The sequence below is a fragment of the Mercenaria mercenaria genome, chromosome 4 (assembly GCF_021730395.1).
Source record: "Mercenaria mercenaria strain notata chromosome 4, MADL_Memer_1, whole genome shotgun sequence".
Taxonomy (NCBI): Eukaryota; Metazoa; Mollusca; class Bivalvia; order Venerida; family Veneridae; genus Mercenaria; species Mercenaria mercenaria.
The window spans coordinates 89856236-89876211 of record NC_069364.1 but is presented as its reverse complement, the minus strand read 5'-3'; the positions used below and the strand labels follow the sequence as shown (position 1 = coordinate 89876211).

Here is a 19976-nt window from a genome sequence, read left to right as displayed (position 1 = left end):
ATTACGGCTGACCCATTTAAAATCTTAACTTATTGTTTACGGTTCTTTACATGCAAATACGATAACATGTATCAATAGTAGGCAAATGTCAAGTAATTATCTAGATTAAAAGGTCTTTTTTATATAACCATTAAGTTATACAGCTATACAATGCAGCCAGTTTACTTTAAATTCATTATATCTATTTCTGTCAACCGACATTGTAAGAATTCAAATTAGATTACATTTAATTAAAAAAATTCATTGTCTGAATAAAAATGTCACGTAAAAACACTCATTAAATTTGATATCAGAATTAAAGCAAAATGTAGAAACTACAAGTACTTGTTTACAGTCAGTCCGCACGGCCAGTAAGATAAACATCTTTACAGCCAATAAACGCCAAGTATTCGCTGAAACCAATATCGGATGTAACTGCTCTTTAATGTGCTCTTTAATGTATGAACCGTAGATAAAAACTTAAGAGCAAGGAGAATGTAAATATGTATAATGCTACATTCGTAGAAAACGATATTATAATAATGTGTTTGCAATATCTCTAAGTCTCAGTTTAATTGCCATATATGCGTAATATTAATAGCAGAATAATTTTTTTAAAAAGACGGGAACAGAATGAATGTATATATATTCGTACACTCTTTTATAATTGGACTATTTTCCCTACACATTGAATCTACGTTACAATCTTTTAAACAAGGTTACACCTTACAAGGAGCGGTTACAATAAGAACATTTGTAACACTATCTTTTGAACAGTGCAAGGTTTTCTGCATGTCAAGAAAGAGATGTCTCTCTATGGAGCTTGACAGGCAATTCGGGTTTTGTCGTCTGAGTTCCTCCGACAGATCCTCCGATGGAGTTCAGCTGATAAGAAAACCCGAGGACTATATACAGCGAGAAAGCGCTCTGGAGTAAGGTAGAAAGCTTCATTTTCTGTTGTACAGTTTTCAAAAAGAAGAATTGGTGGTTCTAAGCTTTAACATCTTTTCTTAAACAGAAAAAGCACAATGTAAAATATTTCTTTTTATGTGCTACACTCGAGAACCTTAAGAAAAGCCCCGTATTTGATCTAAGAACATTTTTCTAATGCAAATATTTATACAGTATGCACATATTAAGTAAGAATATTAAGGTACTATTTTTTCCGAGTTAAACAAAGTGTAGCCATACCGCTTATGAAGCTTGTATTCGGGTTGTTTAGAGATTCCGTTGTTGTCGTCGGAAAAGAATATCAACTGTTCCGTGTCACTAGTTAAATTTAGAAATATAGATAGATTGACCATTTTTTCTATTATAAAAATATAAGTTGAGTTTTACGTTGCAAAAAGTCAATGATGTTATTTAAAAGGTTCAAACGTAGCAACCTGTCTAGTATGATGTCATATGTATTTCCATACAGAAATAAGTAGATGGTGTTTGATATTTTCGCATAAAAGGATGAAAAACACTTACTTTTGAGAAGAATAAAAGTCTCTACTGATTTTAATGAACAGATCTTTGATTTCCTTTCTATTTGCTTTATTGTTCGTCGCAAACATCATAGGCATATATGAATTATGTAGATCCCTTCTGAATATTATATATTCCTAATTTGTCTTTGCTTTATTGATCTTTATAAACAACGAGAAAGCACACCCTTCTATTTCTTTGCTTCTTTGTTTGGACATCGAAATAGCACGAACAATTGCATATAATTTCTATGCTATAGTCATTCTTATTTCGAACACCGAACATTATAGACGTTTCTATTTCTACGCTATAGTTTCCATTTCTAGTACTGTAGGAGTATAATGTTGATAAATTAAATACTGCTTTTTCTTTGTTGTAGTAGTGTGTTTGCTTAGAACCATATTTTGGGTCCCATACGATTACAAAAAAAAAATAATGGCGGCATATACCAGTATATTCAGTATTGCCTGATGTTCATTTTTAAGCCGTGTACAGGTAACGAGGTTCTCACAAATACAGTAACCCGATCAATCCGCACCTTTTACCAATGACAGATTATTTCTCTTGCATCACATATTCTCCAAAGAATAAAAAAAGAGAATAAAACAAACATTTTTTTTCTTTTAAGCGTTATCTTATGATACAACAATGGGATTAGGTTAGGTACAAAAGGAATGTAAGAGTGCGGGAGAGATGCTCTCTGCTTAAGAAACTACGTCTTGAACTAAATATTCTAAAAACCTACTGGTTTTTGTCCAATCTCCCGTTCATTCAAAAAATCTCGGGAAATGTAGCACGTGCGCGTATTGGTCGGCACTTGAATATAAGCTAGATGAGAGACTGCAATCTACGTACAAAAATATTCATCAAACTGTGTCAGCTTTGATAAAGGTACAGAACGGTATCCTCAGATCGCTCAACCAAAATTCTTTAACATATTTCGTTCTAATAGATCTGTCGCATGATCGGGCACGAAACACCGTTACATCGCCTCGACCATCATTTCAGAGTCACAGACATGCATGGATGTCGTCATATCTACGTGACCATTATCAAACTGTGTGCGTTGGTGGTGCGTGGTCGACGCCTTTGATGATGAAGTACAGAGTGTCTCAGAGATCAGTGCTGGATCCATAGAACTATATAAAATAAACCCATCGGTGCCACATGCAGACGTCATGGACTGCTGCATCATTTCCACGTCGAGAATTCTCAATTATCAGTCCTTTAAGCCAATAGAACATGTGGCTGGAAGTGAAGCTGAAACTGTCTCGTGGATGCATTATAACATGCTGAAACTCGATGGTGATAAACCAGAGGTAACGTTACATCAAGGCATAACTTTAAGTAAAATTCAGGACATTTCGATGAAGGTCGGTGACCCTGTGATGAAATCAGCAAACTGTTTTAAGAATCGTATGCAGAATGAATCAACAATATGGATATGGAAAAGCAAACTGTCTCTTTGTGTGCTGACTTGGATATGCACAACTATGCAGAATAGGTCACATCAGACGCAATCCTTCCAATGATTACCTGGCAACCTCACTTTTAGACTACTGTAATGCTTTTTTAAGTGGTATTCAAAACAGCATACTTGACAAATTGCAACATGTTCAGAACACGGCAGTTCACGTTATCACTCGGACGTCCCGTCACTATCACATTACAATAGTTCTGAAGGAGCTCCATTGGTTCTCCGTGATAACAGGGGACAGTACAAAGTTCTGACCATACCTTTGTAGCTTTTCACAATAAGTCCCATGCCTAGAGAAGAGATATTATAGAATTCTATAGACCGGTTAGAAACCCAACATCACAAGATATGCTGTCACTGGCTGTGCCGAAGACTAAAACGGTGTTGTATTGCAATCGGATGTTTTCGTGCACTGCTCCCAGGTTTTGGAAAACCTTTCCGTCAAGACTATGGAAACTGACACGCTGACTGCTTTCAAAAAATGCTAAAAACCTATTTATTTTGTGCATTTTGTTGCAAACTGGCAAATTCATTTTGTCACATCACAGCGTAGAACAGTGTTTTATACAGATCAATATTTATTTCAAATATGTATATACATTTTATCTTCTTTGGTCATATCTGTTTTAATGTAGAAAGGCATTTTTGCAAATCGTTTGTTTTTTTGCAATGTATTTAGACTGCTGTATAATGTCTAATATTAATGATAACAAGAAATATCTTTAAAAATGATGGTCGGCGAATTGTAATAAGGAAAGAAGTTTATGAATTTTTCGTCTAACATTCATCTTTCATCTAACATTTTTCAAATTGCAAAACTAAACACCGCACTTTAACAATTTAAATGGTTCTCTTTTAATTTTTCGCAAAGGTTTCGTAGGGTTGCAATTTTGTTTCGTTTATCCTTAGACGAATATTTACAGCAGTAGTTTGATGAAGATTCATGAAGCGGTTCATGAGAAGAGGTCATTAAACGTGTTTATATTTTTAGCTAAATTGGTCCCTATCCCCATTTGTAACAAAATAGCAGGAGACATTACGATATTGTTACACATCGAGTTTGATAAAAATCCATTACATTTTAGTGGTCAATGCGAAGAAGGGCGTATCTACTTTTAGCTATAGTGGTCCCTAATAGGGCCCAAGTTCCTATATAAATAAATTTGGAAGAGGACCTTATAATGATGCTCCGGACCAAGTATGACAAAGATCCACCAAGCTGTTCATGAGACGCTGTATAAAGGCATTTCTAGTTTTAGCTCTAGCAGCCCCTAAAAGGGGTTAAATGTCCCAGCTGAACAAAGTTGGCTGCGGGCCTAATAAAGATGCTACAAATCAAGTTTGATTAGAATACATGAGAAAAAATCATTTTAAGGATTTTTTTATTTATTATTTTTATTTATTTCTAAAATAGGCCAACTGATCCCGCTTTAACAAATGCATATTCGCTATTCATGAATCTTTGGACAATGACGTCACACATATAACAAAGTGAAGGTCAAGTAAAACATACAATTGTAATTATCTTTAATATTTCTGTTTCATAAGCAAAGTTTGACCGTAGTGATATCACACAGATAAACAGTATGCAGCGTACCTTCACTTCAGAGTAATGAGATTCAGTCATTATATAGCATATATATAATAAAACAGATTTCAACTGAGTTAAATATTTGCATACCATACTAAAGAAAAGTATTCATATATAATAAATCAGTTAAATAATTTATAACAAGTATATCAAAGGAAACAAGTACTCATTTTAATATGCAATCTGAATAAGTCACAAAAGCAAGAAACGTTTTCATATACAGACGACAATTGTAACAAGGAAAATCTTTTAAAAAGCACTTCTCTACATAAAAGACCCTTATCACACCCTTATTCATGTGATACGCAGACCGTATTCAGCTCTTTCTTTAATTTGACATATGTTGGTATTTGAACAGGTTTTTATCATATTTATTAAACTTACTTATCATTTTGAGATATATCAATATTCTTGCTAAATATACTGAGCCAAAATTAGCTTTAAAACTGTGAACAGCGTCGTTTAGGATAAACGCTTTGACTACATTTCACTCAGCGTAGCACAATCAACAGAGTGAAAGAAATTGACACTCTCGTCCAATCAGGAAGGGTGTTGCATAAATCTTCCATTTTGATAAATTATCTATAATGCGTTATCAAGTAGTTTGATTTGCAAACTGAAGTCACGTGGCATAGGTACGAAAACGAATTTAGACGGCGTCGCCGAAAAATATATTATAAATTATATGAATAATACAATCAAATCTATGTCGAAGATTTCTTTTGACATGAAATTCTCAGTACACAAAGTAGTTGTTATTTTTTCAGCCCAAACTGTACAACGTCAGTCCAGAATGATAAAGTAAGATATCCCACACTTTACTTTTGAATTCTAAAATGTAAATCAAATCCAAATTTGCTTTGATCGCTGGCAAATTTAATCATTGAACATTGCACTACTCTAAAATTTGCTCCAGCTCAATGTATGCAGTGTTACCACGCAATCTACTCTGGTTGACAACCATATATTATTAGAAAGAACATCACAGCTGGCGGGAAAAATATGAAGGTGCCACTGCAAAAAAAGCAAGATGCTCAAATACATCAATGGAATAAAATGGCTGCAAATTTGGCCTTAATCACGAGTGGCATCATTATCTTTTCCTTATACGGGTTTTACCAAATAGAGTAAAATGAAGAAAAACTTGGATAAACATATTTAAAAAGTCATAAAATAATTTGAACTTAAGTGTATTCCTTCAATTTAAGTTAAAAATTTTATTGTATCTGACATAACTTTGCCAAGATCTATTTATGAACATTACATTGATGTAACTGGCCCTTTCATTTATTGAGTTATATATTTATTTGCCATATCTTTTCTGTTGATGGTCCGACAGCCAGTTTTAATGTTTCCCAAGTAGAAATATTAAAAAATGTTATATGTTCACAATCTCGTTTTCACCATCTTTACACGAGAAAGAATGCATTTTTCAGACTTTGCGATTTCTTTGAAGGTAATTTAAGGTATTTGTCAATGAATGCATTCTGTTTTAGTAGGTACATTAATGGAAACAGAAGGAAGTGATTTTATTGAACAAAAGAGTGCTATAACAAAATATATAATACAATAATTTAGAAAAATGCGATACCGTGCCTCACGTTATTGATATATCTTTTTACAAGAAATATTCAAAGTAATACAAATGTCTTGCACTAGAAAAATGTTACGAGTTGTTAATTATTCACACAAACATTCTGTATGATTGACGGCCTATGGTACTAATAAGCAAGATCATGAATTATAAATACTTTATTTCGCGCATCGCTAGCAAGAATAATATCATTTAATACCATGAAGTGCAAAATAACATCACACAAACTGGTGACATTTCCAATATTGTATTTTATTATACCTCATAAATGTTTAATGTAATGTCCCCGTTCGGCAATATGCGATACCATGCCTCTACAAATAAGAATTATCCATAGCAATATAAATGTCTTGAACTTAAAAAGTTACGATTCCTAATTAACTTGTTAGTTATTCACACATTAAAAAAAAATCTACATGCTAAACTACCCACGGTTCTAATAAGCGTGGTCATAAATTTTAAATTCTACTTTCACGCATCGCCAGCAAAAAATAATGATTATTTAATACCATGAAGGGCAAAATATCGTATAAACTGGCGGCATTTTCAATTTTCGATATTTTACATAATTACATCTCACATAAATGCACAATGCAAATTCTCTATTGGTTTAACTTGAAAATATATGATATTACGAAGAGACTTACTATGTCGTGCACAAAATCACTGTTTTTCTGCACATGTAATATAAGTCATTTAATAATTATACCACATATGCAACAACCCTGTTATGGTTTTATACGCATGTGATATTAGCCATAAAATATAGTCTTCATCGGACAAAGAAATGCTTGTGGTATCACTTTATTTCATTGGCGTTAATATTCTACTTTAAATGATTATTTCACTACATTATTAGCTTAAATTGATGTAGATCCCTGATAAAATGATTTCGGTATAATAAAATAGATTTTGCATTCCAGAAATGGTGATATGAAAACGTTTATCCTATAGATAGAGGCGTTAAATATCTTTTATATCAACTACTACGGAATGCTATATCTATATAACATAAATAGGTACAAAATGTACATAAAAAACAGAGACAATATGACGTGCCAGAACACTAGGTCATACGTTGGATTTTTAATAACTGAATAAGTGGCTTTCATTCACAATCCGTCCTAGACGTTCTCATTCTCTTTAAGATTATACGTTATCCAAATAACTCGGTCTGTGTTTGAAGTTGAAATATTATTGTGTGAACTGATACTAATGCATTTAATCTCATCCTTGCATCAAAACTACTTGGAAAAAAAATATGTATACACGGGGCAATTCACTTGCTGAATATTTATTCTTACATAAATGAAGATATGATATCTCGCATAGATTGTGTGCCTCGGTTATGGATATTCAAAACATGTCGACAGCAAATGGCGAAATAATGTTTTTTACCGGAATAATAAATATATCTGGTCTCTATGAGATGTTTTATGCAAGAATACCGACTCAAAAGATTTGTTTGCAGAAACCAGATCGATTAATATGTTGGTGACCTCGAACGACGTAAATATACAAAACAAAGGATAATTATTCTATATAATACTAATTACATGTACACTAGATGTTACGTTTCATGTATGCTTGAAGTATTGCTGATTTCTCGAAATAACTTATAGAATGTTTAATAGTTTGACTAAAAAACGATGTGTTAACTGAACAATTTCATTTATTTCAGAAATTTATCGATCCGCAGTGTACTGTTTGCTCAATGTCAGAAACATGTTTTGTCATGCAAGGTGGTACAGTGACCTGTAAAATATCGGGTAAGGTATAACAGATAATAAATTAGTTTTACGATATTCGACTTGAAAAAAATCTAATGTTCTGTAACAGATATATGATTAGTTAACAAAGAATAATTAATGATAAAAATATTGAAGAAATAATTGGACGCAATGAAACAGAACCACTTGTTGTCTGTAACTTTTTGATAGTATTCCCAATGGCACATTTTATGAAATGTACATCTAATCTACACGTGTAGTTGCGATATGTTGGAGGAAGTATCATAATAGTGAAGGTTTCAAAACTGAATTGTAGTCCTGAATTTTTGAGGAAGAAAAAAAGAAGAGAAGATTATCTCGTGACTACACGAAAATAACACGAGCTCTAGAATTGTGTCCATTGGAAATGGATGCCCACTCTTTAAATAGCAAAGTGTTTAGTACAGACCTTCTTGACATGAAAGATGTTCAATAAAATGTTTGAGGCAAAATTATATCCAGATGAGGTTGTGAATCTGAGCAACTTATAACCCGTTCCTACGAAAAGTGTATGAGGAGTTGAACACACAAAATGTCTTCACTATGGTCTATTTTGTATTCAAAAGGGCCAAAATCCTAGAAAAAAAATAGCCACGGAAAAAAGTCCATTATTATTAGTCATCTTAACATGAAGGTATTCATTCTGTGAAACTTTCAAGCATATCCTTTCAACAGTGTCTGAGGAGTTGGACACACAATATTTCTCTTTATTCTATATAGCAAAACTATCATAAGGGCCATAACTCGGTAAGATAGTCGCAGCAAACGTTCCTTTCATTTTTACTATCTGCACATCAAGCTTGTTCATCTGTGAAAATTTGAAATATACCAGACTAACAGTGTGGGAGGAGTTGGGCACACAATACTTCTCTGTTTTCTATATAGCAAGGGCCATAACTGCAGTGAAAATAGTCACATATTGATTTTGCTTTATGGTCATCTGCCGTCAGGCTTTTTGAACTGTGGCAGTAAAGTTTTAAGCAAATCTGGCTAATAGTGTGGAGGGAGATAGAAACACAAGATTTCGGGACGTACGAATGTCCCTACGGACAGCAGCAACACTATATTAGCCCCCCCCCCCCCCCCCTCCCCGCCACACACACTAAGGGCACGAGATAAAAATGTAAATAACAAAACAAAAGTGTTATTAAATATAGAAAGAAAAAGTTAAAAAGACACATTTCGATCATGTAGATGTGAAAAATAAGTTAGGTCAATGATAACTGTTTATAAAACTAGAAAAAAGCGTAGTAATTGTTTAGGAAGAAACCATTAAAATGCAATCTTATTTCTTAAAAATGATTTGAGGTTTGAAAACCCTTTTTCTTGGAATTCTCTTATCTCTTGTTATTTTTATTTTGTCATCTCCATTTGTTCAAACAGTTTTGCTGATGTGCTAAGTTAAAATAGACTGTTTTCTTTGTTTAACATTGTGGGTTGGGAAAAAAGCCTAAAAGTTGCTATGTAATGACAAATCCCACTTCTGTTTTGTTTTGATGTTACTCATTTTTACAACGCACAAGTTAAGGTAATTACAGTTTGACGGTCAAGTCCTCGATTGGACGATTTGTCATATATTTTCGCGAATTTAGCGAAGTCCACCGCAACATGCAAGTCAGTTTTTCTCTTTCTGTTTCATTTCATTAAGTAAAACAGAATAAATGAATCATAGTTTTATTCCTTGATAAAATATCCGAGAATACCTTTAAAACTAGTTCGCAGATTAGCAAAACAGGAAAACCATGACAATAGCTTCACAAATACAAAATATTATTAACTGGACAGTTAAAAATTCAAGAGTGGTTCAAATAAGATTGTTGCTTTTTGTCAATATCATGCTTAAATTAGTTACTAATGATGAAAAAGAAGTTTGATTTTGGTAATAGTAACTAAGGGCTAAGACAAACCTTGATATCTGAAATAGAATTACAATTATACTAATGTTTATTATGTAAATGCTATATATAGAATATTATTATGATATGTTCTTCAGAATGTGACGAACCTGATGTATTAGATCCGAATAGTAATGTTTTAGGAAACAAGAGGAAAGTGGGGGACAAGATTTTGCACACCTGCAATGATATGACTGGCATCTCAAATACATCGGTCTGTGGGCAAGACGGACAATGGTCAGCACAGCAGTTTGTATGCCCTGTAGGTAAGCATGTGAAAAAAGCATTATCGGCCAAAACTAATTCCCAGACAGAATTCTAAAACCTTCAACTGGAAACTCTCCAATGAATGATTCCCAGAGGCCTGTGTGGCCAAGTAATTTCACGTACAGATCGCTGGCTTCAAATCACTTGTCCCTTACCGTTGTCGCTTCGAAACCTCGGCTGGAGTGTAGACTTTATTTATTTAAAGAAGCCAGCTAGCTGGCGTATGGACGGTTGAGAGTTCTACCAAGGAGGCCGCTCGATTTTAAACAATGTCAGAAGGGACTTCCTCCACCATCAAAAGCTGGAAAGAAAGGTGCCATATAACTTACTATTGCGTCGTTGTGAACCACCCCCCACCCCCCGTCCCACCACGCCACCGGAAATAATAAAAAAGAAGATAGAGACAACAAAAACGACACGACTTCTAGTAAAACTGAGTTACACAAGAACAAAAGATTTCTTACTTTATGCAAAATATTGAAAGTCTTGGGTTGAAAATTGCTCTAGCTCTTTACCCAGTAATTGTTTTAAACAATACTACAACCTTTATTTTATAGATAAAATTGCAATTCTCTACTGTATAGACATAGTACCTAAAGCTTTGAATTATGAAAAACGATTAAGACTTTAACGCAGGTTGCTTATATACAGCATTTAACAACGGGTATAATACTTGTCTCGATTTAATCATTTTTAAGCACGTTGTGTAAGATTTTCAGAAAATGTCTATTTATTTTCCATGTAGCCGCTCTTGCATATAGCACTACCTTTCAAGCCTTTCATAAATATCCACTCCCCAGTTATAGCTTGTGTATTGCGGGAAAAACTTATTGCATTATATAAACATTGTCAGATACATGCATATTGTATGACAACAGAAAATGTTTTAAGTTTCATAAAATAAATTCAGATTTACTGTTTAAAGATGTTTTTCACAATTATTTTTAGCGGACAGAATTTTTTGTAACTTTGCATATTTATAGATTGATGTATGAAAAGTTAAAATAAAAAATAAAAATGATAGGTACCCGTGCTTCTTTTTTCAATATTTAAAATTTATTAAGAACACCAAATCTGTATTTTTGTCTGAAGAAACAAACCATACATGTCATAATAAAACTACTGCAAACAATTATTTATTCAAAGTTTCACTCTGATGTTACTGTTTATGCATCATAATTAATGAAACCACTATAACTATGCATAAAATATCAACATATAGATATATTAACTCAGAAAAATTACTCTTGACAGATGTCGAAAGTATCTGAAACTGAGAAAAACACGAAGTATTTCTTAATGATATGAAAAAACTAGCGGACAGAATTTTACCAAATTTTATATTATGTAAGCTAGAACTAAGACAAAAAAATCTAAACCAAAAAAATAATATCAACCCGTGCTTGTTTTCAAGAAAATTTAAAAAATATTCACTCTACCCACAGAAGTATTTTTTCATTACCCCACCCACCTAAAAATTTTGAACATATTTTTCTTACAAAACAAATTGCACAATGTTATTATCAGTTTCTTAACCAGTCTTCTTACTCACACGCGGAATAATGCTCCTTTAAGGTTGCATGCCTATAGGTCAAATACTTTTTGAGATACGTGCTACACAAGCTTCCACATGCCATTTACGTATATATTTGACCACGTCAAGGGACATAAATCTGTTTTTACTGAGTGAAACCTACAATAAAAGCACTGGTGCACAACTTCGCATGCTGAATTTAATTCTTGTGTGGTTTCATGACTCTTGGCGCATATACTTTTGAGGTAGATGCGACACAAATGTTTAGACCCTTTATGTACAGCTTGACTGTCAAGGGCCATAACTCTGGTCTTACTACGTGAAATACGGGATGGGGCACAAAAAGTATAACAACATTTTTAGGAAGTCACATCTGAACTTGAAGGAGATAGATCTTCGTTAAGATTTTCTGGAATTGTATTTGACTTGGTGTCGGCTGCATCATTACTGGACGAAATAGTTTACTTTCAAATTGACTGTCCACAATGTGTTCGATTCGAGCACTTCCTACCACTACACCTCCTATAAAACACCATCACTTTTAAAGGTAAAATATGGATGCACGACCTATATTGTCAGTACATACGATATTTTTTTAGCGAGTGCGCTGCATATCCGACAATTATGCACTTTCGGCGGCGAATCCTGAACTTTACAGTGATTATCGCTTGCTGCGCGATTGAGCTGCGCACAAAATATTGTGATGAACTCCTTTAAGATGAAATTTAGATATAATGTTATCTGTACCACATCAAACATTAAAACAAGAAAAGTACGTTTCAATATTTATCGTGACAATTGACATTACAATGACATGACATACTAAGTTTTTAACCATACAGTTATTTCATTGTTCTTTTTTACCTGTGTCATATAGGTGTTTAGGTAAGTGCAAGGTAGGATTATTATTTGTGTCATTGATTGATCTCTGGTACTATATAGATCTATTCTTTAGCATATTATATAAAAGCTTGTTCATTACTTGAAATAAGTTGTACATTCGTTGATTTGGTATGCCATGTAGTATAATGTATTTAGAAATTAGGAACGTATGAATATAAAGGAAGTTATTCAAAATTGCTTCCGACAAGAATAAAAAGAGGTATATTGTGTAAAGTGTATTTAATTTTCCTTCAATAGCCGCAAAAACATTGCAAAAATAAAACAAACGCGCACATGAAGGGAGATAATTCAAAAAAGTTAAGATAGAGTTACCCATCTAATGTTTGTACCTTCTCTAATTGCCAATATCACTACGGGCCAATTCGTTTCACTTTTGCGGCGTACGCCGTTTCGCCGCGTGCAACCGGCTAGGCGTTCATTTGGCTTCCCGGCACTGCCCAGGTCTATCCGGCGTACGCCGATGAGCGCCGGTCTTGCGAGATAGGCAAAGCGGCAAATTATATATTTTCGCGATGTAAAATCGGGTAAACATTTGGAAATTTGGGTTAGTACCAGTAGATGTAGAAACAGACTGCAAGAACTATTTGCTAACTTATTTGGAACATGCCGAAAGAGAAAATCATAATAAATTGGAAATTTATGTTTTTATATTTGCAGTCACGTGGCCGGCGTACGCCGAAACGTTCGTTTTTCAATCAACCAGCGAGATTTTTTTTCTTGCCGCCCACGTGACCGGCGTGCCCCGGGTTGAGTGAAACGAATTGGCCTATCAAATTTCATTTAAAGGCGTACGCTAGAATTCCCTGTATATGAGATGGGCGAAAATTTTCCCAATAACAGAATTTCTTTAAACTTTGGATATTGAAGGACAATCATCTAAGAAACAAAAATATGCAATAAAAAGCATTGGTCACCGGTATCGAAAAAGAGTTATCTGCCCTTGAAAACGCCATTTTTGGGGGAAATGCGGTTTTCAAGGGCAGATAACTCTTTTTCGATACCGGTGACCTATGATTTTTATTGCATATTTTTGTTTCTTAGATGGTTGTCCTTCAATATCCAAAGTTTGAAGAAATTCTGTTATTGGAAAAATTTTCGCACCAAATTCTAGCATACGTCCTTAATAAAAAGTAATAATATTGTCTGGGTATTAGGTTGCTTACATTAACTCAACTATCTGCCATCTCTTTTGGTTCTATACGTACTTATTAAGGACACGTCACGGCTGAGATAGTTTAGCATTATTGCAATATACAATCGGTATTAAAATTGTGTTTCCAACACATGTGCTCATTAGATAAATCCTTAATATCTATGTAGAAATAAGGGATGTGTTTTGTATAATTGCAATACTGTGAGTTGCTCTAATTAGTGACAAATGACTGAAACAAAAGGAATTCGTACGTGACTTAGATAGACAAAACAACAGTGAGGAAACAATATATTCTTTTATTGTTTTAATTTATGAGTTGTAAGCTACAATATAGAATACTCATTTTTATGAAAATCAAACTGGAAGTTAGAAATAACAGAACAAATTTAATTAGGTCATGAGTCATCATATACCTGTCAAAATTTGTCATTAGTTTTCACGAGCTGTCAAAATTATTCTTATCTCTCTATTCTGCAAATGCATTGTTTTTGTAAGTATCTTGGTCGGATATTGTAGTGCGTAACTTACTTTACATTCCAAATTAATATTTGTGCTTGAACTCACCGAAGTCACGTATGAATTTCTATTGTTCTAGTTTATTGTCTGTTATAAAGGTACCAAATCTCAATATTAAGATATAAGAATTGTTCCTTTCTGGTAGACAAAGGAAACTATTTGGTTGAATCATAACATAACGGTTTTTGGCAAGAACTGAATATTCTTTGGGTTTTTTTTTTTTGTTATTCAAAACGTGACATCACCTTAAGTTGTCTTTTAATTCTTTTAAGCATGGATGCTTGGTTTCGCACAGTCAGTGTATCTGTTGAGGGACCTACCTCTGCCTGAAATATTGCTCGAGTTGGGTACCCGGAGCCTTCCTTCTATCATAAAGTACTGAAGCTAAATGTTTAAGTTTATAGAATAGTGATAAGTTATTTAATAAAATTATAAGGATTATATTCCTTGTCGTCTGCGAAATAATTCAAAAGAAATATTTTACTCACAAGCAAATTTTGGGGCAATTGACCAACAAAAATTCATAGGCTGGTCGAACTATAAACGCTTAAGACAGGCATTCTATATAATAAATCATGTAATAGAATCTAATGCATTAATGCAAATCAACATGACTGCAAACATGAGAAAATGAATATCACAAGAAAGGCGATTTGCTCGTCTCATAATGTAAGCACCTGAGTTTAATTTGTATGTAAAGTCTCTATCGGACCGGTGTTTTCATATTAAAAGATTAATAATAAAAAATAAGAGGAATGTCTAGGTCATTTAAAATGAAATACGTTATGTCCTACTCAGGACCTCTTACAACATCGCTAAAGCGTAAGGAATATATATTAAGCCATTTTGTTTAACAACATTTTTGATTAGAATACGTCAGATGCGACAGACTTTCTGCATAATGGATCGTTTCGGGATTGCGAAGTCCGCAGACAAATCAAACAGATACTTATTTACTGATTCTTTTAATCTTTCAGTGAATCTTGAAGGAAAACGATTCATGATATACGTGAAAGACAACAACAAATTTTGGCATTTCGACGGAGGTCATCCTACATTGAAAGCAGTTACGTCATTTTGGCAACCAAATGATAATTATGTCAAATTCATGTTTGAAAAGCAGGCAGACGGATCATACAAAATAAAGGTTAGATATATCAGATACAACTAATCTTATATTTAAAAGGCTTTAGTTTGACCATACAATTCTGATGGAAAAACAGGTCAGATACCAAAAAGGTTGATTGTCAGATATATTTAATGCAACACATCTCAACACGTTCACTTACATGTTTTAGACAAAAAAGCAGGTATAAAACTGAAAGTATATTCGAAGTTCTTATTACCTGCCTACACTCTGAAAGCAATAAAAGATATGAATTATCCACAAATGTAAACACGTTGTTTAATCAAACGTTGTTTAACCAAAATATATTGCATGTTTCAGGTAGGTTAATCTTTTCAACACCGTAAAAAGATCATGCAAAAGAAGCATATACAGTTACAACAGATATGTTTAACATTGAAAATTTAATTGTAACGGGTTAGTGGACTTGCTGTGGTATGTACCTGTTCGTTTGTATTGCCGGGCGCTTTGCCGTAATTAGTCTGATAGATTGTGGTGGTGATAAGAACTTCAAATATACTTTCGGTTCTATACCTGCTTTTTTGTCTAAAACATGTAAGTGAACGTGGTAAGATGTGTTGCATTAAATAAATCTAAATATATTTATATTTGTGAGACATGAAAACAGGGATTTGAGTATATATATGCAAATGTTGAACCAGCGCGAATGTGTAGTACAATTCGGGCTCGTATATAAAGCAGCATCGAAACTAATCTTAATGGGTTAGTGGACTTGCTGTGGCATGTGCCTGTTCGTTTGTACTGCTAGGCGCTTTGCCGTAATTGGTCTGGTATATTGTGGTGGTGACTTAGTTCGTATAAATTACCTCTACTATATAATAATATATAATGCGAATTTGTATCCTAGCGGATCTCACGTATGGGAAAGTCAACTGTTCTTAATTTAATTATATTCCTTAATGCAAACTATCTCCATATATTCAATGTAAACTCGAGATCCAGTTAACTTTCAGAGAGAGAACATATAGCTTCTCTGGTCCCAATCAGTTAAAAAGACTAAATGTCACAACTGATTTCTGAGACAAGAAAACAGGGATTTGAGTATATATATGCAAAATGTTGAACCAGTACGAATGTGTAGTACAATTCGGGCTCGTATATAATGTAGCATCGAGACTAATCATATTTGGTTAGTGGACTTGCTGTGGCATGTGCCTGTTCGTTTGTACTGCTAGGCGCTTTGCCGTAATTGGTCTGGCATATTGTGGTGGTGATTTAGTTCGTATAAATTCTCTCTACCATGTAATAATTTATAATGCGAACTTGTATCCTAGTGGATCTCGCGTATGGGAAAGTCAACTGTTCTGAATTTAACTATATCCCTTAACGCAATCTATCTTTATATATTCAATGCAATCTGACTAAAGTACATATCCCATTACGCTACGCTTATGATCTGAACACGAGCTGTTGATAGCCTCGTTCTGACGACCTTTCCACTAGCCAATCAAAAGCTAACTTACAACATTCTGCAAACTTAAAAAAGCCTTGGGTTTTGATATCTATAATTCTTATGTCGTAAGAGGTCAGATAGCCGGTTAGCTCAGTCGGTAGTAGGGTACTTGCTCTGTAAGCGAGGTGTCCCGAGTTCGAACCTTGGACAGACTGCAAATTTTTCTTACTCTTTGACATACGAACCAGTCGTCTGATTGGTTCAATTAAAAATAGAGTAAGAAAAATATGCAGTCATTCCAGGGCTCGAACCCGGGACCCCTCGCTTACAAAGCAAGTGGCTTACCGACTGAGCTAACCGACTATCTGACAAAATGCGACATAAGAATTGTAAATATCAAAAGTCAAGGCTATAGGTAGATTTACAAAATGTTGTAAGCTAAGCTCTGATTGGCTACCAAAAGGGTCGTCAGAAAGAGGCCATGAATAGGTCGTTCACAGATCCTATGCGTAGCGTAATAGGAGATGTACTTTAGTCACATTGGCGCTTTGTCGTAATTGGTCTAGTATATTATGGTGGTGATTTATTTCGTATAAATTCTCTCTACTATATATATATATATATGAATGAAATGCCTTTCAAACACTCTGGATCCGAGAAGGATAAAGGAACATAAAAATTAAATCATAGAGTATGAAATGATATATGTTCAAACAATGTCAAGTTTAATCATAAACCCTAGCTCTTTCGGCTTTTAAACATTCCTTTTCACGGGAAGCATAAATGAAAACAATAATGACGTTCATTCTACTTTTGTAGTTCGACTTATTACTCTACTTTCAGTCTGTTGCAATGCCTAACTATATGTACGATGGCTATGGTGTAGCTGGTTCGCATGCGCCGGTTCTAAATGGTAATGACAACACCGACGACGACCACATGCGTTACCTCGTTTCCAGAGACGGACAGGACTACTACAGGATACAAACAAAAGCTACTGGCCGATATGTTCGATTAGACTCCGACCAATATGTTACATCAAAGCACAATTTAATTGATGACAGATCATTATTTAAGTTAGTGGAAGTGTAGTGTTACCTTATATAACTTTTTACTTTGAGTATATAACTGAGAGAGAATCGTCGAAAACACACAAGAAATGAATTTCACATTTCTTCTGTTGATATCTACAAATGTTAAATATAAATCAGTACTCTCAATAATCATTGTAACCCGTTGTGAAATCTGGCGTAAATGAGAAATTTATAAACCGTGTATATACATTAGAAACACGGTATCTCAAACTCGCTTACCTTGAAATTCCGCTTAAGTCTAAGAAATTTTCTCAAGTCTTCTTAAATTTCCTTTTTTATAAATATAATTCAACTCCGGTTACGTCAAATTTTGACTTGCCGATTTGTCGAAAGGGATCTTCAGTCCCGTCAATAAAATTCAAGTGCATTGTAAACTCGATAAGTCAAAGTGAGAAAAATATGCGATAAAAGTTCACACATGTCATTGTGATTGTGACTGGTTTTTAACACATGTCCATGTTTATTTCTAAACCTTTAAGCCGTAATGCCGACGTATTAAAGGTCCGGCGATTATCAAACTGTGCTGTCGTGCCATAATAATGATACTTTGCTGTAAACATTAGATTTCTTTAGTTATCGGTCATTCGTTTTTGAGACGTTATGAAAATTACTTTTAATTCATACTAATGAATTAATTAGTCTGAACAGTTTGGATCTTTAATATGGCCAAAGGCATGTTTATGTCGATAAACCAAATAGAACTCTTTAATAAGGATTAATTAGAGATAATCGCGATTAGACTGTATAAAAAATTAACTTCTTTGGCGGAAGCATTAGTCGTTCAAAATGTCAGATCGAAATGTTGTCAATCCTCTGGGAGAGAAACGTGGTACAAAAAGGAACTTGACTCAAAAACATTTCTATTCTTCTTTGATAAATATAAACTGTACGGTATTATGTACGTGTAAAGTGCCGACAGCGTAAAGTATACACGGCATCAAGGAACCTGTTTTTATTTTTTATTAAATATTTCCGTAACGTGTACTCACTGTATAGTTAACAGATGATCAATTACACATTTACATTTAGTAATTTTATTAATCGCTTAATCGCGTTTGCTTTATAATGAAAATTATGAAACGGGACAGATGATTTTTATTTAAAATTTGATGTACAGATGGAGAGTCTAATAAAAAAGAATGAGAAAAAATACAACAGGTCTCTACCGTATCATTTTTATGCCCCGTCCCCGTATTTACTGTTGCAGGGGCTTGAGATCACGTGATGTAATCGGTAATGGCCGTCGTCTTGTTACAATCTGATAGGGAAAATTGAGAATTTGGATATTTTAGTGATAATTTAAGTTATAATCAGTGACAAAAAGTCGGAAACAATAAGCATTATGATAGTGCACTTATTAATATGACTAAAAAGACAAATAGGAAACGAAAAGAAAGGAATAGTAGTGATGGCGAAATGAACAATCGCAAAATACGTAAACAATGAGGCCCGTGTTTCTATCAGTGAGATTTTAAGGAAAACTAACACAGTATTATATGGGGAGGACAGTGTAAGTCGTTTACAAGAGGGTGCTTTTGCTAGTGCAAGTAAGGACATTAGTGAATTTGAGGACTCTGTGAATAACTCTAATCCACCCACTACCAACAAAATGGCGAAAAGTAATAAGGAGCCTTTTAACGCTGACATTGTCAAAATTCTTGAGAACATTAATAGTAGATTAGGGGCTGTTGAGAAGAAACTTGGGGGGACTTGAAAAGTAAGAGAAGCGAATGGATACGTATGGAGCTATTTTGGCATCTCATTGTTTTCATGAGTAGCAAATAAGACGCATGTTTGCACATGTTTCAGATTATGATTACATATTCATTTAATTTTAGCGAAAATGCGATGGGAAATGCTTTTTAGAAATATTTATATTATTCCGTTACATCACAGCTCAACATTCCGGCAACAGACATTTAATTTAGTAAAATAGTCTTTCAGACGCTATATGTCACTCTTGTGATCATTCAAGTCGCCTATTGAAATGATGTTTTGGTACAAAAATAAACAAATTGTGAAAAAGAGCGTCATATATATAACTTTCAGCGCTTTAACTTCAACAATGAAATAAACATTTACTCAGTGTAGCACTTGAGGGCATGTGAAATGGTTTACAAGCACCTAACTTTTAAGTGGTCAATGGTAAAATCATTCTGCTAAGGAAAATGACTTCTCAGATAATGCAGAAATC

General features: G+C 34.0%; 1 protein-coding gene across 1 annotated transcript; it reads left to right on the top strand.

Moving 5' to 3' along the window:
* The first annotated feature begins 9881 nt into the window (after positions 1-9881).
* Positions 9882-18098, top strand: LOC128556775 (uncharacterized). Its single transcript, XM_053542455.1, has 3 exons — positions 9882-10041; positions 15126-15295; positions 17532-18098. Exons 1-3 carry the CDS (start codon positions 9966-9968, stop codon positions 17778-17780), a joined length of 495 nt encoding a protein of 164 aa, XP_053398430.1. The 5' UTR covers positions 9882-9965; the 3' UTR covers positions 17781-18098.
* The last annotated feature ends 1878 nt before the right edge of the window (positions 18099-19976 follow it).